The 24,849-nt window shown below is 40.2% G+C and overlaps 1 protein-coding gene across 1 annotated transcript in view; it reads left to right on the top strand.

Annotated features, from left to right (window-relative positions):
- The window catches only part of LOC127646225 (SLIT-ROBO Rho GTPase-activating protein 3), a 161,303-nt gene that overhangs the window by 61,105 nt on the left and 75,349 nt on the right, over window positions 1-24,849 (top strand). The window contains exons 3-4 of the mRNA XM_052129728.1: window positions 3,913-4,075; window positions 14,015-14,077. Of these exons, the coding sequence (XP_051985688.1) occupies window positions 3,913-4,075; window positions 14,015-14,077 (226 nt within the window). The remainder of the gene's footprint in view (window positions 1-3,912; window positions 4,076-14,014; window positions 14,078-24,849) is intronic.

Here is a 24,849-nt window from a genome sequence, read left to right as displayed (position 1 = left end):
AGAAACTTCCCACCATTTCCCTAGCCACTGAAGACATCACTCTCGTCACGTCAGGCAATCACACCGAGACCATCTCCTTCTACATACTGGACACTCCTCTTGCCCCCATCGTCCTTGGTCATCCCTGGCTCACCCATCACAACCCTAAAGTGGACTGGCAGTCTAAGTCTGTGTCAGCGTGGAGCACTCAATGTCATAAGTCTTGTCTTGTTTCTGCCTGTTACGTCTGTTTTTGTCCCTGTTTTTCAGGAAGAGGCGGTGGATTTATCTAACGTGCCCGCGGAGTACCTGGACCTGAAGGAGGTGTTCAGTAAGTCTCGGGCGGCTTCTCTCCCTCCACATCGTCCCTATGACTGTGCCATAGAGTTATTGCCAGGTACATCTCCGCCTAAGGGCAAGTTATATTCACTCTCGATTCCAGAGAGGGAGGCTATGGAGAAATATATTTCTGATTCTCTAGCTAATGGATTCATCCGCCCTTCCTCTTCTCCAGCGGGGCGGGATTCTTTTTGTGGGGAAGAAGGATGGATCTCTGCGACCTTGCATTGATTACCGGGGCTGAACAACATCACGGTAAAGAATACTTATCCTCTACCGTTGATGTCTTCAGCTTTTGAGAGGTTGCAGGGAGCATCTATCTTCACGAAATTGGATTTACGTAATGCTTATCATTTGGTCCGCATCAGGGAGGGGGATGAATGGAAAACCGCTTTTAACACCCCCAGGGGTCACTTTGAATACTTGGTCATGCCGTTCGACTTGTCCAACTCCCCAGCGGTCTTCCAGGCACTCGTCAATGGCGTGCTGCGAGACATGGTTGATCAGTTCATATATGTTTACCTGGATGACATATTGATTTTTCTTCTTCTCTCCAGGAACATGTGCAGCACGTCCGGCTAGTGCTTCAGAGATTGCTAGAGAATGGGCTTTTTGTCAAAGCGGAGAAATGCGCTTTTCATGCACAGTCTGTTCCTTTCTTAGGGTACATCGTGTCGGTTGAGGGAATGCGCATGGATCCTGAGAAGATCAAGGCTGTGGTAGATTGGCCAAGTCCAGAGTCTCGTAAGGCCCTACTGAGATTCCTGGGGTTCGCCAATTTCTACCGGCGTTTCATTCGCAATTTCAGTCAACTAGCCACACCTCTGACCGCCTTGACCTCCCCCAGAACAACGTTCAGGTGGTCAGACGCAGCTGAGGCTGCGTTTGCCAAACTGAAAGGTTGCTTTGTTTCAGCCCCCATCCTGATAACCCCTGATCCATCACGTCAGTTACGTGGTGGAGGTCGATGCATCAGAGGTGGGGGTAGGCGCAGTGCTATCCCAGCGTTCTCCTTCAGGCGACAAGATACACCCTTGCGGCGTTTTTTCTCATCGCTTGTCCTCGGCCGAGCGTAATTATGACATTGGTAACAGAGAGTTGTTGGCAGTCAAGTTAGCTTTGGAGGAATGGCGCCACTGGTTGGAGGGTTCGGGGTACCTTTTATCGTCTGGACCGATCACAAGAATTTGGAATATATTCGCACAGCTAAAAGATTAAACTCCAGGCAGGCTCGGTGGGCTCTTTTTTCGGTCGTTTTGATTTTACTCTCTCGTACCGCCCGGGTTCCAAGAACATCAAACCCGATTCTTTATCACGTATTTTTGATCACTCCGAGCGCCCGTCTACTCCGAGTGCATTTTACCAGAGACTCTATTCATCTCTACACTCACATGGGAGATCGAATCGAAGGTCAAGACGGCCTTAGAAGGAGTAGCGCCCGGCTCGGTGCCCACCGAACCGTTTGTTTGTGCCGGAGGGATTCACGGTCCAGCGTTATTCAGTGGGGACATTGTTCTAATGTGGCTTGTCATCCAGGAGTTAATCGAACTAAGTTTTTAGTCAAGCAACGATTCTGGTGGCCTTTGATGGCTCGTGGCGTTCACAGTTTTGTTTTGGCTTGCTCAGTCTGCGCCACTGGTAAGAGTTCCAATCGACCCCCAGGCGGGTTACTTCAACCGCTGCCGGTGCCATCGAGACCCTGGTCCCATATCGCTCTAGATTTTATCACCGCCCTCCCACCCTCACAGGGACACACGGTAGTTTTAACCGTGGTGGACCGGTTCTCGAAGCGGCCCACTTCATTCCCTTGCCCAAATTACCCTCTGCCAAGGAGACAGCGGTGATTGTCATTGACCACGTCTTTCGGCTACATGGCCTCCCGACAGATGTGGTCTCTGACAGAGGACCCCAATTTGTGTCCAAATTTTGGCGAGAATTTTGTAAATTACTGGGAGCGACTGTTAGTCTGTCCTCAGGGTTTCATCCCCAGAGCAATGGTCAATCTGAGCGAGCCAACCAGGATCTGGAGAGAACGTTACGATGTTTGGTATCCAAGAATCCTTCCTCATGGAGTCAGCAACTGTCTTTTGTTGAGTACGCCCACAACACGTTACCAGTATCATCCACGGGCCTATCTCCGTTTGAGTGTAGTGTAGGTTACCAGCCACCTATTTTTCCTAGTCTGGAATCCGAGTCGCGGTCCCCTCCGCTCACGCCTTAGTCCAGAGGTGTCACCGCACTTGGACTAGGGCCGGGAGACTCTACTCCAAGTGGGGTCACGCACCAAGGCCAAAGCTGATCGCCACCGGTCTAGGCCTCCCGTATACGTCGTTGGTCAAAAAGTGTGGCTTTCTACTAAGAACATTCCTCTACGTTCCGTATCTAATAAACTTGCACCTAAATTTATTGGCCCGTTCAGCTGTCACCAAGATCGTTAGTCCGGTGGCAGTCCGCCTCAACCTTCCTCCAGCGTACAGGAGAATTCACCCCGTATTTCATGTATCCAAAATAAAACCCGTCTTTTATTCCGCATTAACCCGCCGGTTCGGTTCCCCCCGCCGCGACTTCGTAGACGGGGAACCTACTTATTCGGTCAACCGTATTCTGGACTCAAGGCGGAGGGGACGCGGATTTCAGTACCTGGTGGACTGGGAAGGTTACGGTCCGGAGGAGAGAGGTTGGGTACCGGCCAGAGACATTCTGGATCACTCCCTTATCGATGACTACAATCGGCAGGTAAGGGAGCCTGGGAACGCCAGGAGGCGTTCCTAGGGGAGGGGTACTGTCACGGTATTTAATCCTATGTCTCTTCCTTGTCTCGTGCCTTGTTCTTAGTGTGTGTTGTGTGGGTGCGTGAATGTGTGGGCGTGTTGTTTGTACCATGATTAGCGCTCTGCCGCAATCACTCCTCTCACCAGCTGTTACTCATTCCCATTCCCCTTAAATTCTCACCACTCTCTCATCTCCTTGTCAGATCGTTGTTTGTGATGTCCGGTGTTGTTCAGCTCTTCAGAGTTCCAGTCCAGTTCTCTCGTTGTCCCTGTTTCGGTGTCCTGTTTGCTGTTACCCGGATTCGCCGTGTCTGTTCAACACTTCTCTTCACTCTTCTCACCACGATCATCTGACCATTGGAGACTCTGCGCCACTAGACCATCACCCCGGACTTTTCCCCTATCTTCTCAATTTGACTGTCAATAAACTAATTGTCAACTTGCAACTTGCTTCCTAGCTTCATTACGTCACACACTGTGATGACTGCTCACAAAACCCTAATCGTAAAAATATAGTTGGCAGAATAATGTCACTTAAAGTTTGTATCTACGTTGTTAGATAAAATTGGAAACTAGAGGGAACTTGAAACACAATGGGGATGACTGGCTGTCAAAACACAATTTTCACTAACAAAGTCACTAAAAGTGATTATACATTGTACATCTGCATTTGTCATATTCTAAGTAAAAAAGATGAGATAGTATATGGATGTTATGTGTGATATGGGGAAGCAATCAAACATTGCAGCAAGAAGGGAAGAATTAACACTATTATTACTAGTATTTAACACTATTTTCCCATTTTCATTCTCTACCGCTACAGGAAAGAACAGCACCTTCTGTCTTCAGTAAACTGCTGGTATCTGGTTTTAAATCAGACTCGAAGAGAAAGCAGAGATCATGCAACACTTAACGACATCTACGTGAACAATGTCATCGTTCGCCTGGCTCAGATCAGCGACGACATCATTCGGCTCTTCAAAAAGGTCCGTATCTGGTCTTCGACAGCTTTTTTTCCTCTCATATCTAATAACACTTCTGTTTTTCATATCCACAACTGCCCCTGGATCTAGCCGTAGATCTCAAAAGTTATTTGTACTTGCACAAATTTAAATTTGGCGTGTCGTGACTGATTAGGACATACACAAGAACCAATGGCTTATTGCATTACTGACATCAAAACTTGCACAATGCGTTAACATGCAATATTTTAATGGAGGTGAATAAGATTTATGCTAATTATATTTGAGAGCTATGGCAAATCAGCGAGAATTATAAGTGAATTAAGAACAATTGATTAAGAATGTAGTGCCATATTTGTCCTTTTTGGAGTTCAACAGCAACCATCCCCTTTCAGTTTCATCGAATGCAAAGGGCAGTGGTGTAAACATTTTGCTACTCATTTGTTTCTGTGTTCCAAAAAGAAAGTTAGGCCACCTTAATACTTTTAAGCGCATTGATTTTTCTAGGTTTAAGCCACTCATCCACACTGGAACAGTGTTTTCCTCCACCGAAAAATGGAAATGTTCAAAAATCCTATCTAGTACCTTATACTTCAGAAAATGGTGACAATAGGAAGCGAAAAACAAAGTTTTTAACCAAAAACATATTAGTGTAAATGTGGCCTTAGTTTAAAATGACAGGTTTGTAAATTATGTCAGAAAATTTTAATTTTTGGGTGAACTATCTCTTTATGTTTTGATTTCTTACAGTAGGCCTGCTGGAGAACATTAAACTTATTCAAATGTGGGAGATTGTAACACCCACCACAGCTCTAAAATCATTATATATTCCTTAACATAGCCAATTTCATACATTTGCATGCATTTTCTTGGCAGATATTTTTTCTTAGCACAGCAACCTGTTCCTCCTACCTCTTGCTTTGCAGCTGTGTTGGAATTTTTGACTATTATTTTAAACAAGCCTGCAGACAGAGTGTACGGTTGGTATGCAACAAAATGAATGGGCATGCCTAAACACATGCTGCCTCACAGTGTGACTACGCTCAATTTATGCACATCCTCTTAAGAGTTAAAGTCATACTGTGGTGAGGAGTGTTGCCACTGGCAGTGTTCTCCATAGTGCGCCTTAGGGGATCTCGGCTATATAAGATGGCACGTTGTCAACACAGCCCAGATTCCTGTGGCCTAATCCAAACACTACTAGTGTGTTTACACCTGGCTGCTTTTCCTGTAGGTGAGGCCTCGTGCTTCCAGTCACCATTCATAGGAGTGTGATTCAGTGGGGTGACAGCAAACCAATAAAACACAGCCAGAACACCCTGGGAAACTCTTTCTACCCAATTTGGAATGCCCAATTCCCAATGCTCTCTAAATCCTCATGGTGGTGTAGTGACGTGCCTCAATCGGAGGACAAATCGGAGGACAAATCTCATCTGAGACCGTCAATCCACGCATTTTATTACGTGGCATGTTGAGCACGTTACCGCAGAGACATAGTGCGTGTGGAGGCTCGTGATATTCTCTATTCTTCGTGGCATCCACGCACAACTCACCACGCACCCTACCGAGAGCAAAAACCACATTATAGCGAATGTTAACCCAACGTGACTCTACCCAACCTAGCAACCAGGCCAATTGGTTGCTTAGGAAGCCTGACTGGAGTCACTCAGCACGCCCTGGATTCAAAATTGCTACCCAAGGTGTGGTAGTCAGCATCTTTACTTGCTGAGCTAAACCCTGGGAAACTCTTAATTGCTTACAGTGAGTGTAATCAAGGTCACCTAGAATACTTTTCTCAGCCTGCTGTTATGAATATGAATGTTCAATTGTGTGCTGCTGTGACGTGACAGGCTCAGCTCTGTCATGTAGATGTATAAATACTGTGGTAGTAAAACAAATGCACCTAATGGAACCATTTTCAAGAAAACAAATGAATGATCCCTCTAATCATGCTGAGGAGAGTTTTTCTAAGCAATCAGGCAAGATTTTTGCCTGGCAGATGATAAATGGGTGAAAAGAATCACTAAGACTTATATTGAAGGAGGCACTTATAGTGGAGCGGCTAAGTTATATAATCGTTCAGTTTATGATACAAGCGTGAAAATTGGCATGAGCAGTCTCCATGGGTCACTTGACAAGAAAATTGTCCGAGCCACTTGAAATTTCAATATGGCGGCCATTTTTCAAGATGGCTGACACCTGGATCCTCAAAAGATCAATTTTCCGATAGAAATGTATTGTTTTTTTTTCATTAAGGACGATTTGGTGTCATTTTATTTTATATGTTTTAGATTGTTCTAAAGAACAACTTTTAACGCATCAAAATACAGTTGTGTTGATTTGTTGATTATAGATAGATTAGACAAGAGTGAATATCTGCACTACCAGGGCACACTGGTGATATATCACTGCTGTTAAACTCAGAGTGGGGTTCAATGTCAGCTAATTGTAAAGTTAGTATCACAAATGCTGTCTAATCTACCCCAAAACAGTTAGATAGCCGCACCTGAATTGACAGGTTGTGCCAGCGCGGGAGAGCCGAGCCAAGGTTAATGGGGTTTTAGTTAACAGGATGGTGTACAGATCGCACGGGATATAAATGGCATTGGATGAATGATCGGACTAAGTGTAGGGTTAAGGCATGAACTTAGTTGTATCCCATATATCAAAGTGCTTGGTAAAAGGTGGTAAAAGGATAAACCCTCGGCCTCTGCCTATACATTTGCTGCAGACATGGCAGAAGCCATCATAACAGTTGAGAAAACTAACTGGAACAGATGTTTCATTTGTCAGCAGGACACCAAGGAAAAACTCATTCATCCAAGTTTATTCAACAGAGAGCACGATCGTACTGGTTATGATACCACTGCAAGAAATGTTCCATTATTTCATAAGATCAATGCTCTGCCTATCTTACTTAGTCCAACCCGACTAGATGAAGGTGATGGCATAGAAAACACATTGACAAGAAACAGAGCAAAATATCATTCAAGCTGTAAAATTATGTTCAATAACACAAAGCTGGAAAGGGCCCAAAAGGGAGCATCTACTGCTGCTAAAGACACTGAAGATACCAAAGATATCCATGTCAAGAGGCCAAGAGGATCCCAGCCCTCGAAAGCTTTGTGCTTTATATGTGAAGATGAGAGTGCAATGTCCCCCTTACGAGAAGCAATGACGATGAAACTTAATGAAAGAATCAATGAATGTGCCCATCAGAGACTGCTCATGTCACTTTTCATGCTTGTATCACCAAATAAACCACTATATCACTTAACTGCTCCACTAAGGTGTCGGCCATCTTGAAAAATGGCCGTCATCTTGAAATTTCAAGTGGCTCGGACAATTTTCTTGTCAAGTGACCCATGGAGACTGCTCATGCCAATTTTCAAGCTTGTATCCTAAACTGAACGATTCTGCCAAACATAAGCACTTAGCCGCTCCACTATTACTGTAAGCCATATTGAGAGACCAGAATATCAAAAGCTGCTTTTTCACCATCGGGCCGAACAGTTCTCATTGCAAAACCGTGCTTTTTCTTGCTGATCGGGGCCAGTTGGTACGGTTACAGTTTCTTTTTAAACTGTGGTCTCTTGAATGTACGTAAATAATACGTCAGTTGACGTCGGCTTGAGAGGTAAACACTGAAGCAATTGTGCAGTGGAGGATGATCACATATATTATGTTTTTAGGGCAGCTTTTCCCCTTGTTTTTACTCTGCTAAAGCACAGAAAAGACATGACCAATGGTGAAAAAAGGAAAGCAAAGAGAAAAAAGCAAGAGGTTTGTAACAGTGCCATTACGAACCATGTAGAGAGTGGAAATGCTACTGGAACCGTTCCTCACCGTGCTCTGAACCATTCGGCCTGATAGTGGAAAAGCCAATATAAACATGGGGGTGGACTAGGGTTGTGCCGATGGACGATATCGATATCGTCCATCGTGATGGCTGACCAACATCACGATGTAGAGCCACCATCGTGAAGCCACGCCCCCTTTTGCGAGTCTTGCTAGTGTGACTCACTAATCCTAGTCTCTTCTATAGTTAACCTAAAAACTTTGCAGGGATTGCTCTGTAAATTAAATTGAGAATATATCTAATGCATATATGCTATTTTAAATACTGTAGTATATGCCAGAGACGTGACGTGTTAGTCTGTGAAAATACCGTGTCAGGCTACACAAATATTGATCTTGACATTGTTAGCTTCTTGTCTTTTTTTTACATGTCTGACACTGTACATTTAGATTAAAATATTATGTTGTAGGCTACAAGAAAATAGCCTTTATTAATTAATTATTAGTAGTTGTAGTGTCTCAGAAAATCTTGCTCATTGTCACATAGCTCTTGTATACACTGAAGCGGCAGTTTAAGATAAACCCAGACCAGCGAACGTCAAATCACTTTTGTCTGGTTAATACTTTTAAAGAAAAATTTCCTTGCCCATAAATCCATAATGTCAAATCAAATGAAAGAAACAAGGTGAATATGAATAACACACATTTATTAAAACATAGAAGAACAACAAATAAAACAAGAAAACGGGAACAACACTCAGACCGAAACTCGGCATTAACATTTCACTTATAATTAGCAGCACAATTAACTTCAGCACAGGCTACAAAATAAATTATGTTATTGAAATATTGTAAAGTGGTCATATGAACTACACAAATGAACGTTTAAAAAATAATATGCAAAATCGAATAGCTCCGCAACGGATGGCGAAAAATGCGTAAAGAAGTCGACTATCTTTCACCATAGACCATGTTTAAATTTCGATGTTTCTGGCCAGAAATACCAACATATTCACTTTATCTGGTTTTAATAAGCTGCGGATTGGAGTAACTACATTACCCGCTGTGCTGAAGACACGCTCTGATGGAGTACTGGTAGCACATATGCACAGATATTTCCGTGCTAATCTTGCCATGAACGGAAACCTTTTGTCGTTCGTTTTCCACCAAGTCAGCGGGTCCTCTTCCCCATCAATGGCCATTTCCTGCAGGTACATGGTCATTTCTGCCTCGACCTTTTGCTCATCAGTGAGTAAAATAACGAAATTATAGATTTAAGTGGAAAATAGTATTTATGTAAAGAGATATATTAAAATAAAAAGTGCACAAGTCTTCTTAAGTGAAAGCTAAAAAAAAAAAATGCTTCACGTGTCGTGCAACCTACTGATAAAGCGCCGACGAGTCATTAGTTGGGTTAGTAAAATAACGAAATTATAATTTTTCATATAATTTTTGAAAATTATATGAAATTATATAACACCCCCATTAGGTAATAAACCACCTAGAAAACCCTAGCAACCACATAGTATTGCCCTAGCACACTGAAAAATGTCAACTTGTAACAATTTTAATATTTATCAAAATAAAATAATTTGATAATAAGCTCAATATTTAGCTGATGTTCTACATCTAGACAATCAGATCAGGTAAGTGTCTCTAAAAATGCAAGCAGTTCAGCAAATGTATACACATAACTAGCTAACTGAATCACATTCATAAAATCAGCCATTCACACATCTGCCAAAAGTAAGATATGCCTGTCTTATCATCATTCTTTTTTCTGTATCTTGCCCATTATAACTCTTTTATACTTCCATCTTTGAGGTTGTATCAGTGTCCTCATAAATTACAATTACAGAGTGTAATCTGTGCATGTTATGGCCATGTATAGCATTTTAGCGCATTAACGTCATGAATTCAGAATCTAAACAAGAACGATTTAACATTTTCTACTGCATATATATTAAATCATCATTGAGTGGCTAAAACAACTTATTTATACTGATCTTATGTGAATTCTACTCATAGATTGAGGCAAAAAGTAAATGATAACACATTTTAATGTCAAATTAGTTAAGGTTTTACTGAGCATCCTCATATTTAAATGTACTTCTAAATGCCTACCACAGCAAAATGGCGGGTGTCTGAATTTTCAGACTTCTCTGGAAGTATATTGGGGCCTTTAAACCATTCCTACACTGACCACCAACACTCAAACCAAACACATTGCTGTTGAAAAGTTCTTAAGATATTTGAGCCATGATGCAGTTGTTGGTACATGAGATGTGTTTAGCCATGGTGCTCGCATTGGGACACAGGTTGTAATCCAGCTAATGTCATTTCCAGATCCTGTTCTCACATTCTCTTTTCCACTGTGCTAACCCCCAAAATTTAAAATGGTCAAACATAAAAGTTAAAAACACAAATATGCTTAAGGATACATTTTTCTACATGGCAATTAGTTTGTGAAATTAGCTGTTGCCCCCAATATTCAGATTTGTAGTCAACCAAAATATGTCTGATTCTTAAATTAGAACATTTAAGAATGTATTTATGTAGTTGAATATATTTATTCAGTCAAGAATTTGTGGTTACAGCCTTGGATTTTAGGATTAAATGCCATTGTTACAGTATATTCTTATTAAGAGTGTACAGTGGAAATGTATGCATTTTACTGTATGCTGAATTGTTCAGTGAATGGCATCATATTTAGCATTTTTCCCATGAATGCAGAAAAAATATACATTTCTACAGCATCATACGCACAGTGTTGGGTAGTGATGGACTAAAAGTAATCAGATTACAAAAAGTGAGTTATGAGTACTAAGTAATCAGAGGAAGTAATCGGCAAGAAATTAGATTACTTTACATTTTTATGTGTGTAATCAGATTACAGTTACTTTTTCATGGATTCCATGGCTCAGGGACTAACAAATAGCATATTGATGTTTGATTTCTTGTTTAATGATTGTTTTAATGGAAGTGCAAATTGTACCCAATGCTTAATGCACTTAAAATTATATTTTCATCAAGTCATGCATTAAGTAATCCAAAAATAATCAAATTAGATTACCTAAAAACTCTAATCTAAAATATTAGGTTAATGATTACTATTTTCATTAGGTTAGGGTTGGGTAATAATTTGTAATCAGTACAATATCATATTTCAGATGTAGTCTACCCAACACTGTTTGTGCAAGAACAAGCTTTGTGCAAGCTGCAAAATATTACAAAATAGTAGAAATGGCTGAATTTGCGGAATGGAGAGGGTTATTTGCACGCCAAAGTTAAGGTGTCAAACCAACTATTTTCTAGTCCCTGCAGCATAGAGCTAACCAATGTCTTCTACACCAATACACTGTCTAAACAAGTCTGCACATAAGGACTGATAATGAATAGCCTTCCTTACGTTTTGTAAGTTCGTATATTTATTTATTTTTGTCTGAAATTACATATTTAGAACTTACAATAGCAGTTAAACACTACCAGCTGTTTAGTCTGTGTCAAAGTATTCCAACGCACAGCGAGATAAGAAATGTACACCTGAGCTTAGCGAAATGTTTGGCTGCCTACTCTGTCAGAGCTGTCTTTCTGGTGGCTCTGAAGAGGATGAATGAGCAGCCAAGACAGCTGGGAAACATGTAGCTTGACAGTATTTTGAACAGTCTTATGCCAGTGTTACCAGCGGCAAGAAACTGCAGTGTGTCAGTGGCTTTAGCTCTTTCATAATGTTGCATCAGAGCTTTCTGCTGAGAGCTCTTGCCATTCTGGGCTGTGTATGTGAGGTGCACAGCAGCAATACTAATTCTCATTTCCCATGTGCATTTAAAGGAAAAGTAAAAAAAAAAAAAGGGTCATAAATGACACACCTCATTCTGAACACTCATGTCTTTTCAATACAATGGCAGTTCATAGGTAATCATTGTAAAGCTTAAAAATGACCAAAAAGTCATCATAAAAGACTAGGCTTAAATTCAGGCATTCCATCTCTTTGCCCCAAAATAAGGCTTAGCCCACATCAAAGGCATACTATATTGAGTGTATGTTATACCTAAAGACACAATCAATACATGAAAAATATTAAATTGCTTATCCTATTAGCACAGATGACAAGATGTGTAAATTGGTTGCCTTTAGTGTATATAAGTGTATATGCATGTGTGCACATTTATGTGTGTAGAGAGAGATTATTTGTGATCCATAAGCACAGCCCAGGTTGTTCTCATGCTGCAGACATTATTGATCGCTGAGAATCAATGTCCATCATGGTTTTCGAACATAAAATGGCATTGCAGGGCCACTTGGGTAATTCATTCGAGTGCATGCCAAGACTGGTTTAAGCATTGCTTTAAATGGAGGCTCACAAGCTATGTGTACTTTACAATATGACACATATACTGTAAGTGTAAACAAATTTCACTATGGACTTGAAGTACCACAAGATGCATGGTTCATTCCTACACAGTTTTAATGAACTGTTGGCAAAAAAGAAAAAAAAGAAAAGTCGATGCTTCTACCTGTAGAGTCTATGGGGATAGGATGTGCAGTTTGTCTTTTTTTCTCAGATTTTCTTTTTTGTTTTGTTGTTTTAGATTGTGTTTATCTGGGCCAGTCTCTCTGTTTTGTACTTAATGAAACAACTTGTGCTTGTGGTGAATAGTCGCTTAGTTTCCCCAGAGTTCCTGCCCTCTTACTTCTGCCAGATTGTCTTACCTACTTTGAATTAAATGCAGAACATTCTCTCAATTGCAGATCACACTGCTCCAGGTGTTTGTGTGTGTTTGTTTGTGTGTGTGCCCATATGCAAGAGTAGCTGTGGTGTGTGGGAGGAGGTACAAAATGTTTTATTTTCTCAGAGAGTTGTCTGCTTTCCTTAACTTGTTAGTTGAATTATTAAATTATTAAAGATGGATTTATTTTAGTACAGAATACATAAGCCATTATTTTCAGTGTCACAATTAGTGGCAGAATGCACCATTTACAGAGTGATCCCTATCTGAAGGCATTGTTTACTTTGATGCTGTAGGTTTGAGGTTGTTTGGAAAGCTTTATATCTGATTGATTATTTGAAAACATGGCCTGTTTTGGTGTTTAGTGATATGTAGAGTATTCTCCATACTGTACATAAAGGCTACAACATGGGCTACTAGACTGATGATGATAAAGCTTAGGGGCTGTTAGCACTGAATGTGTTGTTGCATGTGTTTGCTCTGTTTTTTATAGTTTGTAAATATGTAAACATGAGCAAACAGACGTCTTTTTAAGATGCCGTGTCAAGTTAAAAGAATGTGCATTTTATTTAAATGCATCTAGAGACACTTGTATTCTGTTCCATTTGTTGTGCTGCATCTAGCTTTTTTAATGCAAAATATGTATTTGGTCTGAATGGCCCCTTACATTTAAACACAACATTTAATCATTCAGTACCGAAACACCCCAAATTTTTCAGGCAGCCACAATTTTGTCAAACCAAGACACTATGAGATAAAATAATGAGTTGTGGTCACTATGTTACTTCATACAGTACATACTTTTTATTGCAGACAGTTTGTTTTTAAATGCACACTTTTAAAAAAAGTGGTATGGTACTTGTCACATGGTCTCATTAGTTGTACATTATACTTTTACATATATCTTATTGCATTATTCGGTGAGCAGAGTCCAGTTTTAATATCTGAAATAAAGCTATTTTCATGTTTTTAATACAGTTTGTGGCAGATGAAACAATGAGTCAAGAACGAGATGTAAAAAATTGCAGCAGATATTACTTTTGTATTTTTGTCACACTGAACTGCTTTTGAATACAGAAATGGGGTTGTTTAGGGCCGTTTACACCAAACACATTTTGCATCTACCTGCTTTGTTTTTCATTTAGTTTTTCTATATTTATGCGTCTTTATTTTTTTTTTAAAACGAGGCACCTGTATTCTGTTCCATTCGTTGCGCTGTATCCTGCTTTTTTAGTGCAAGAACATTTTTGTCTGAATGACACCTTAGATTGTCAGTGGACCTGTTTGACTAATACTCGAGTCTGTTATCTAGCAAGTAGAAAATGAGTTTTTAATGTTTTTGTTGTTTTTCTGTAAGCTTGTTTCATTTATTGTCACTGCAAAGTTTAGAGTTTGTCTGATTTTTGTAACCATTTTGTTTTTTGTTGTATTGCAGAGTAAAGAAATTGGCATTCAGATGCACGAGGAGCTAGTCAAAGTGACAAACGAACTGTACACTGTGAGTATAATGTCTCTCTCTCTCTCTTTCTCTCTCTCTTTCTATTTCTCTGTATTCTTCTCGCTCTCCCACTCTCCGTCTGAATGGAGCTCTCACCCGCTGTGTCCTGCCATGCACCATGGAAACGCTGAGTCTCTGGCCAAAACAAAACCAGTTTGGCTTTGTGACAGTTTTGGGGAGAAAGAAACTGTTGCTTCACATAGTTATTTGTTAAAGGATGGGAAACCGAACCAAGGGATTTTTGGGGGAATACCGAAAATAGTTCATTTGTAAATTTGCAAATACATTTGTAAGTGAACATTGGCCAAGCTACCTCTGCTGCGGAACAGGCTGAGATTAATGTTGTCGCCCATGACAGGGCATCAGACAAAAATTCTTCACACATCTCCATCACTTCACCTATTTCAGATGTCCTTTTAGCATCTTTATGCAGGTGGCATAGTAAAATGCTTCATCTATATGACGTATATCTGGATTGAATGAGATATGGTCCAGTTCCTATGGTCTATTAATACATTTACTAAAAAGTACCATGATCTTATGCTTTTTGATAACATTTTAGGCCTTTAAGAATACCGAAGTGTCCAATGGAAAAGTCAGTGTGATGTAGTCCAAATTTATTTTACCCCACTAGGGATGATCCAAGGTTGTCAACTAATCGACTAGTCATCCAACAACTGACTATTCGATTAGTGGGGTCAACTACTAACAATAATATTTTTAGTGGTGGTGGTTTTCTGTGGAAACACAACTTCTTTGAGAGTGTTTTTTTCATAATGATAACTTGCTTTGCTTAACAGTGAATAAGAGTCAGCATGGTTAAACCCTCTGCAAGAAGTTTCAACTCTTTCATATGCTGCTGTTACAGCAAAGCGCCGCATCAACAATACATTTAAAGATGCTCACTGTTAGACGTTAAATCCTCTACTGTGAGTAATGTTACTGTTTTTGTAAGATGATGTTGAGAGATTAAAGCCTTTTGCTGATTCTGTCTGACACTGCTTAATAAATAAATAGTTGCAGTAAAAAAGGTTTAAACTGCTTGATGTCGTGAACTAGATGTGTACCCGTAATATTATCTAGCAGTTCTGCACCTCTGAATGCGCAGCGAGGATCACCCAGAAGCACTCCGGTTACGTTGAAGCATGTCATTCTGCATTCTGAATGCGCATAAGTGGTTTCGTGTCGCTCTGTAATGGAGCCTTTCTTATTTCTTACTTTTTTACTTTGATGGTGTGAAATATGATGTTATATATATTTTTTAGCCTATGTATTTGTTGAAAATCTGTTTGTAACCATGTTGAAGTGCTGCACTTAGCATCCCTATATCCCTCTGAAACGTGTCTGATCGGGGTCATGTGAACATAACAGAGCCTAATTATAAATTATCCTTTACCCCGAATAGTTGACTAGTCGTTCAAATAACCAACCGACTACTCGATTATAAAAATTGGTAGTTTTACACATCCCTATCCCTCACCCCATAAATGAGAATGTCAATGGATATATATAGCCTTAAATTATTCATAAAATATTTATTTATTTATGTATGTGTGTACTTATCTATAGCCATTTTTCCCCAAATTATATCATTATGCATTTCTGCTTCGTTGTCAATGCCACCCATTGAAGCTTTGCTATACTCTCCATCTGACTGATTTTTAACAGTAACTCCTAAACATCCTGCAGTGATAAATAGTTGAATAATAGGTGTGAATGTAATCCGCCTGCAATAAAGTGTCCTGAAGCCATTATGAAAGTCTTTAAGCGCAGACATAATTTTTTACGAGTCTGAACACTCAAATGTGTTTCTTCCTATATACTGTTGAAATGCGCTTGAGTTGTGGCGCCCTGACACTGGTGTGTTTCAAGGTCACTGACAGGGAGTATAATGTATCGTTGAGAAGACATGGAATCATAACACTGTCACAAATTATTATTTTTTTGGTTCCTGGGTAGTAAGTGTTATTTCCCAATTGCTTATGCCTCAAAAGTATAGAAAATGGCTATTATTCCCCACAAACTTTGCTTTTTGACCAGGACAGTGATATTTTGAAATGTACCAATTTCCAATGAGAAAACGGGCAAATTTGTGTCTTTTCGTTCACATAAAGTCAGAAAACAACAACATATGAATCCATATTAACATGTATTTATAATAAAGTAATGCAAAAATGACTACAAAAGATAGTAGTACCCCCATCATGTTCTCGTTATACTGTCCTTGGTAGCGGCATTCAAAGTCCAGTATATCCTGATGGAAGCGCATGCCTTGCTCTTCCGAGTATGCTCCCATGTTCTCCTTGAATTTATCAAGATGAGCATCAAGGATATGGTTTTTGAGGGATTTCAGAGGTGGAGCTTAGGAGAGAAACCCATACTACCCCAACCAAAAAGACCTCAACAACTTGATTAGATATCTTGGTCTCACCAAGTCCAATGCCGAGATTTTGATGTCTAGGCTCAATCAGTGGAACTTGGATGAAAGTGTGCAAGTCACAGATCAGAGGAATCACTAACCTTTTTCCAGCCTTTTTACCCGTCAAGGTGGGCTCTGCTTCTGCCCAATGTGACCAGTCTGTTCGAGGCAATCGTAATCACCTGTAACCATAATGAGTGGCCCCTCTTCATTAACAGCTCATCCAGGAGCCTCAAAGCCATGCTGCTTTATAATGGTAACAAGTACCCGTCTCTTCCCCTGGTGCACCACAAAGAGGATTACAACAGCATCAAGACCTTGCTGGATGCCTTGAATTATGATGAGTATGGCTGGGAGTTCATAGGAGACTTCAAAATGGTGGAATTCCTGATGGGTCTCCAAGGTGGTTTTATCAAGTTTCCCTGCTATCTTTGCCTTTGGGAAAGCAGGGACACCAATGCGCACTACCACAGGCAGGACTGGCAACATCAAGTGGGACCTGGTGGACCCCCGGAAGGTGCTGATGCCACCACTGCACATCAAATTGGGCCTTATGGAACAATTTGTCAGAGCTCTAGATAAGGAGTCAGCAGCCTTCAAGTACCTTCAAGATTTCTTCCCTAAGCTGTCTGAGGTCAAAGGTCAAAGCAGGTGTCTTCATCGGACCACAGATAAAGAAGATCCTGGAGAGCAATTAATTCCCCAAGAAGCTCACTAGTAAGGAGAAAGTGGCATGGAACAGCTTTGTCGCAGTGGTTCAGGGCTTCCTGGGTAATCACAAGGCCGAAAACGATGTGGAGCTGTTTGAGACTCTTGTGAAGAACTACGGCACAATGGGCTGTAGGATCTCCCTCAAAGTCCATATCCTTGATGCTCATCTTGATAAACAAGGAGAACATGGGAGCATAATCGGAGGAGCAAGGCGAGCGCTTCCATCACAATATACTGGACTTTGAACGCTGCTACCAAGGACAGTATAACGAGAACATGATGAGACTACATTTGGGGTCTGATTCGTAAAAGTGATTTACAGTATAATTGTAAATCTCGAAAAAATACTCACTTCTAAATCTTTTGTAGTCATTTTTGTATTACTTTAGTATAAATACATGTTAATTTGGATTCATATGTTGTTGTTTTCTGAATTTATGTGAACGAAAAGACACAAATTTGCCCGTTTTCTCATTGGAAATACATACATTTCAAAATATCACCGTCCTGGTCACAAAAGCAAAGTTTGTGGGTAATAATAGCCAGTTTCTATACTTTTGAGGCATAGGCAATTGGGAAATGACACTTACTACCCAGGAACAAAAATTGTGTTACACAGTCTTATCCATTCTCTGCCACCCTTCCTCTTTCCTTCCTTCCCTCAAACAGAGCCTGTCAGAATGCTGAATCCCTGCAGAATGATCGAAATAATGTTCTGCGTCATTGTGGTCAATAGATTTATGTGTCATTTCTGTGCTAACTAGACAGAGAAATGTGGATGATGGGCTATTGGAAATATTGGCTGTGTGCATTTTATTATTTGATAATAAATAGGCAGTTTTGGAAATCATCTAGTTATTGGTTTACATTGTTTATGATTGCAAATCCAAAACTCAAAATCCAAACATTTTAATAAATGAATGGTAACACTTTACAAAAAGGTTCCATTTGTTAACATTAGTTAACATGAACTAACAATGAACAATACTTTTACAGCATTTATTAATCTTGGTTAATGTTAATTTTAATATATAGAAATACATTTTTTAAATCAAAAGTTGTATTTGTTAACATTAACATTAACAAGTTAATGCACTATGAACTAACAATTAGCAATTGTATTTTTTATTAACTAACATTAACAAAGATGAATAAATGCTGTAAAACTATTTATTGTTCATTGTTAGTTCAGCAAACCTAATGCCTTAACTCATTTTAAAGAATGGAATCTTATTATAAAGTGTTATAAAATTAATGATAGACCAATTATTCCGGTAATATAATGCCATTTTCAGATTATCGGCATCCACCAATAACTGTACCTTATTGGCTGATTAACAGATGTCATAATTCCACTAAGTGTCAATTGCAAACTCTACCAAGTAGCGATGCTTGCTGCTGATCAGTTGTTCCTGATTTACAGCTTGACTATAAAAATGAAAGGTAGCCTGTGCTGGAAGCCCTGAGAATCAATCCATCTAGCTCCTTCCTGTGGTTTGAGTTATGTGTCCTGAATGTAGAATAAGAAACATAAATGCATAGCTTCTGCAGTCCCAATGTGCAATGTGAAATTTCTGCAATGCAATAGTTTTGCATCGTGTTTGTATATTAGAATGATAAATGGAGATTGATTTTCTTCCTTGGGTTTTAAATGCACAACATGTGTAATGTTATCTGTTATTAAGCTAATACCCATTGAAGAATACATAGTTGATGATGCATTAATTTCTTTCAGTTCAAACAGATAAATTAAAATCTACATGAAGTCAACATATAGCTATTTTTTTGCAATTGAAAGTACTCACAAATAGCACAAATAGCATTTGCTAATTTGTGGAACTCAAAAGCTCACCAGCTTTTGCAGGGAACAGTCCTGTAATAAATGAGAGCTGAATTACACTGGAATAATGATCCTTCTTCCAAAACTTCAGAATACCTATGTAAGTTTGTTTCTGTTAAAGGAATAGTAATTTGTACCTACCGTGGAACACTAAAATAGATGTTAGGCAGAATGTTAGCAGTTACCCTTTATTTTCAATTCAAATAACCATTTAACCCTTTAAGCTCTGAAGGTGTTTTTAAAGATTTCTTTTTCCGGTGGCATGCCCAAGATTAACTCGTTTTAATTGTTTTAATTGTTTTTCTAATTTTTCTGATTTTACATAATATATCTCAGGGTGTAAATAGGGTAGCTCTGAAAAATAATGTAGCTCTTTGTTTCCAATCATATCATTTTTACATGAGTAAAAATGAGTGTTGATACGACAAAGCAATCAAAAGTTATAGCATTTCAAATATAATTTATCCTAATGTCCAAAAACTTTTCCAAGTGTCCAAAAGCCTCTCCAAACAAATACAACTTAATAATTGTACATAAGAACAACACATGCAGGAATGAGTAACGAGAGCTCATTCAGTTCCATTCTGTGTCATTTGAGCTATCATTGGGTCTGTGTCATGTACTTGCCACTATCTCCTGGTGGCCATATGTAATTACAGTGAACGATCCTCTCTTCCCATATTTGAATGTCTTACACCTCTGGTTGCAGCGATCTGAATCCTAACACGATCGGTTTAGCGTTCCGTGATGCTGGACAATGTTTCTTTATCATAATGTTTCTTTATCATTTCCGATGACATCATCTGATCCAGGAAAGCCTATGTGTTTTTAGCCAGATAGCATATTGGGTGTTTTTCTTATACCAGAATTACATAAAGGGGTCCCACTGCTATAGGCCTGTCTTGTCCTAGCGTTAACCAACTCTTTAAACGCAGTTCATCTCACCTCATCATGCTTGTTAAAAAGACTTGCTGGATGTTTGCCAACCATGTCTGTCAAACTGCTTGTAAACATGTTCTATTACGGTGTTATCTTTGTGAGGTATACGTTTATGGTTGACAGCTTTGGGAGGAGCTGAGTGCTAACCTAGATTTTTTCCTACGCTGGAATAGATAGATTCCTGTCAAATTAATGAACAGACACTGCTTCATTTTTACTCTTACTCTTTACTTATAGTTACTGAGATAATGGCACCAATATGCTGATGTATGTTTGTTTTCTTTAGTTTTTTTCAGAGCATTGAAATACTTGACACTGATATAACGTGGCATAGAAGGCTTTTGTTTTAATGCCATCTTCATGCAGGCCTGCATACATACCGCAGCTTCTAACACCTTATTTTGTCCTCCATTAACCTTGTAACGGCTAATATAATGTACATAACAGCATGTGAATCAATAGAATACCACAGTCTCTGAATCGTTGTTAGATAATTTTGTCATCCAATGTATTTAATTTATTTGTTGATCTGCAATCCCCGTCTCGATACGGCTCAGCTGAGGGAAGAAAAGAAATGACACAGAGACTCAATGGTATCAAATCTCCTCTTCTAAGTTTATTGTCTCAACCACTGGACCCTCACCAATGAAATAGTTCTTTACCTTATATGGGGGTGACATACATGTTTCAGTTACGTGTGAAACGTGAGAACAGAGACAAAAACACATTCCTTAGAACATCTTTGGAACAAGAAACAGTTGTAGCTACCCCCAACAAAAGAAGTGTAAAAGAGGCCTTCATTATTCCACATTACATCACCAGAGAAGTTGTTGAGAAGCATTATTTATTCCACAATGCCCACTTTGATCCTGAAAGGATCACATAGCCTTCTCAACCAACGTCAGTATTTGGTACACGCATATAATGGAGCATGGCGATATTATGCCTGTTTTTCATTACATTCATCTTTTGCATTAGTAATTGTAGCAAACATGGGCCAAATAATAACATAAGTATAATGGATACACCAATCGAAATAATGGAAGACATCCAGGGTGCGAACCACCCAAACATATTGAAAAAGTTTCCCCATATTCCCTGATGTCCGGCGTTATCTGCTAACTCTTTATTCAACCTATCAATTTCCTTTAATACTTTCGTGAATTGTCCATCATCATCAGTGTGACCCGGAATGTATGTACAGCATTTGTCACCAAACATTTTACATACTCCTCCATCTTTAGCCAAGAGGTAATCCAAAGCTATGCGATTTTGTTTAGTCATTTCACTTGTGGCATGTAATTGTTCTTTCACCAAATCGAAGGCCCGTTTAGTTTTATTAAAGAAACGCTGCTGATTATAATAGAGGTAATTGATCCATTCAGTGTTTTTATTTGGGGTTATCCATAAAAAGATGGATTCAAAACCACTAGCAATTTCGTTTCGGGCTTTGTACTGGTTTGGAATACCTCTAGGCTGTCCAACACTGTCTAAATATACTTCAGGGTCACTCGAGGCATCACCTTCTAGGTACCTCATGTATCCGGTGTTCACCCGTACCTTCATAATAGAAACATCTTCCTGTAACATTACTATAAAACACAAACCATCAAATGGGGTGGGGGGTGCGACAAGAAGTTCTGAATCATTACCGGAACATACCCACCACATATCTGCAACCCCCCTCATGTTGTGAAATATTTGTGCGGGTAAACCGATGCTTTGATGTGAATAAGATTCTACAGCCTCGATCCACCTCACCTGAGAACAGTATTTGATCCGAAACCATTTTTTATGTAATGAAGTTCTGTTACCTGTATCTGAGAATTTATAACATTCAGTCTTATTAAACTTGACCCAGGAAACTAGCTTGGGTGGACTGGCACCTGGCACTGGCCAGTTTGTACATTGGGAATTGTCCAGTATAGTTTTGTTAACACGTCCACTGGCCCTGTAGAGTAAACAGTTAAAAGGACACATTGACTCCTTCTGGAGCACGGCTATGGCATTAGGGTCAGTGCAATTTCGAGTTGTTTTGTTAGTCCCGGCTATTGGCAGATTGATTGTATAGTTCAAACATGGAGGCCTTTTCTTAACCAGCTCCTCCTGATGAGTTAAACATGTTGATGTATTCATTGGTACAGGGATGACATAAGAAATTGATGCTGGCGATCTAGAGCACACTATACATTGTTTACCACCAGCGGTATAGTTCATCCATAACCACCATACATTGTTCCAGGGAATTGGAATTACACTTGTGACTCCCTGCTGTTGTGTTAACACTGAGCGGGTAAAGGCAAGCATAACCGCCTGACATATACAGAGCGTCAGTAGGAGTACTTTCATGTTGACTATTCCGGGTCCCTCCTCAGGTCCTTCTAATTCAAAGATTCCGGTTGGGCACTGGCGCTGCGTGTTCAGCTCCTCCAGTGCTTTCACCATTCACCCTGAATTAGTAAGTCCCTCCTCTGGAGCAAGCTTCATGCGGCTTGCGTGGATCCACTGCGGTTGAAGGTCAGTCAGCACCCCTGTTCTTGTCACTGCCAGTACAGTAGTTGGGCCCAAATACTTTGGTTCTCCTAAATTCGTTGGTCTCAGACACTTCACAAGAACCTGCTGATTTGGAACAAATGGATGAGTAGGACTTTCTGCAGGCAGAGGGAGAGAGAGAGACATCACCATTTATGCCATTTAATGTCTTAATGAGGGAATCCACATATTCTGCAATCACCACCTCCGTGTCACCTGTGGAGAGAAAGCCAGCGCGGCCTTTGACCCAAGGGGTCGGGAAAGGCCTACCCATTAGTATTTCAAATGGAGAGAATTTAACAACAGAAGATGGTGACATTCTGAGTTCAGTCAACACAGCCGGTAGAACATCAACCCATGTTCTTCCGGTTTCGGTGCAGGCTTTGTTCAATCTTTCTTTTAATGTGCGATTCGTTCGTTCAACGACGCCAGCCGACTGTGGGTGGTACGGTATGTTGAAATGCCAATTTATGTTCAATTCCTTTGCGAGTAGTTGCGTAACTTTGGACGTGAACGGAGTGCCATTGTCACTCTCAATAACGGTTGGAATGCCGAATCTTGGTATTATTTCTTTTGCCAGAATTTTTACCACTGTTTTAGCATTTTCCCTCACACATGGGAAAGCTTCTGTCCACTTAGAAAAACGGTCCACGATTACGAGTAATAATTTGTTATTCTTACATGGCGGCATATGTGTAAAATCTATTTGCAGGTGTTGGAAAGGCAATTCCGGGTGCGGTAATGAGTCGTGCTTTGTAGACTTGTGTCTGTTATTCTGAGCGCACGTTAGACATGAGTCTAGGATTAGTTTTACTGCACTTTGTACCCCACTTATGCAATATGTTTGATTTATTGACTGTATAACTTTTTCTTTTGAAATGTGCGAGATACCGTGGTAATGTCGACAGAGTATTACTATTGCGGTTTTAGGCAGAGCCAGACACCCTTGTTTATCCCTTAACAAATTATTCCGGTCTGGTTTCACTTCATTTGAGGCCCAATGTTGAATATCAGATTCAGATGGATTTGCCTGCAACAGTTTTACGTCAATGTCTCTTACCAGGGTTGATTGCATCATGGAAACTCTGTCTTTAGCTTGATTCAGATCTGGGCTTACCACAACTTCCTTCGCAGCCCACTTTGCTACCTCGTCAGCTAATTTATTTCCCCTTGCCTCTTCCTGCTCCCCTGTCATGTGCCCCGCAACTTTTATTACGGCCAATTTGGCAGGCAACTGTGCTGCTCTTAATAATTCTGAAACCAGGTTATGATGTGATATAGGTTTGTCTTCAGCTGTCTTGAAATCTCTTTCCTCCCACATTCGAGCAAAATCATGTATCACCCCATAAGCATACTTCGAGTCTGTGTATATATTGATTGATTTACCTTTAGCTAATTGGCATGCTCTGATCAACGCAAACAACTCAGCAGCTTGTGCAGATTTATATGGGAGTGAATAGGCTTCAATAATTCGATTCGGAAGTTCTGTTACAGCATAACCACACCAGTATACTGAATCATTTGGCTTGGAACAGGACCCATTAACGTACCAATGATCCCCCTCCTCCAGGACGGATGAAGAAACATCTGACCTGCAGGAAGTACATGTTTTCAAGCGATCAAAGCAATCATGCGTGTCATTGGAAAATTCACCTTCAGTTAGCAATTTGTGTAATGACAATGTCGGGCCGTGTACAGAGGAAGTTGGTTTAATGGACAGATTAGCAGTAGCCAATAAAATAGCTTCATACCCCGATCGACGTTGTGCTGTCATGTGTTGCATTGTAATATTGTGCATGATCGTTCCTACCTGGTGAGAGGTGTGCAGAACTAATGGATGTGAGAGTACAATGCGTTCTGCATGTTGTACCATCAATGCCGCAACAGCCACTGCTTGCAAACATGCATGGAGGCCTCTGGCGACTGCATCCAAAGTTTTTGACAAGTACGCCACTGGTCTATATGTTCCGCCATGGGACTGAGTGAGGATCGCTGCTGCTGTGCCTGCCGCCTCGTGCACGTACAGATGAAAGGGTTCATCATACTTCGGTAAACCTAGCGCAGGTGGAGAGCTAAGGCTGTTTCGTAGATGTTTGAAAGCCATGTCCATTTCAGCAGGCCACTCTATAGGTTCTTCAGCATTTGAGAGTGTTGCTTCTCTCAGTATTTTGTCATATAATGAGCAGTTTGGCACCCATGCTCGACAATAGTTCACTAAGCCCAAGAAACTTTGCATTTGAGTTTTTGTTTTCGGGCATTTGAAGGTAGTAATCGTTTTCACCCTGTCTGTGGAGAGGCGTACTGTTCCTTTTTGTAGTTCATGACCCAGAT

The sequence above is a fragment of the Xyrauchen texanus genome, chromosome 7 (assembly GCF_025860055.1).
Source record: "Xyrauchen texanus isolate HMW12.3.18 chromosome 7, RBS_HiC_50CHRs, whole genome shotgun sequence".
NCBI lineage: Eukaryota > Metazoa > Chordata > Actinopteri > Cypriniformes > Catostomidae > Xyrauchen > Xyrauchen texanus.
This window is presented reverse-complemented; position numbering and strand designations above follow the sequence as displayed.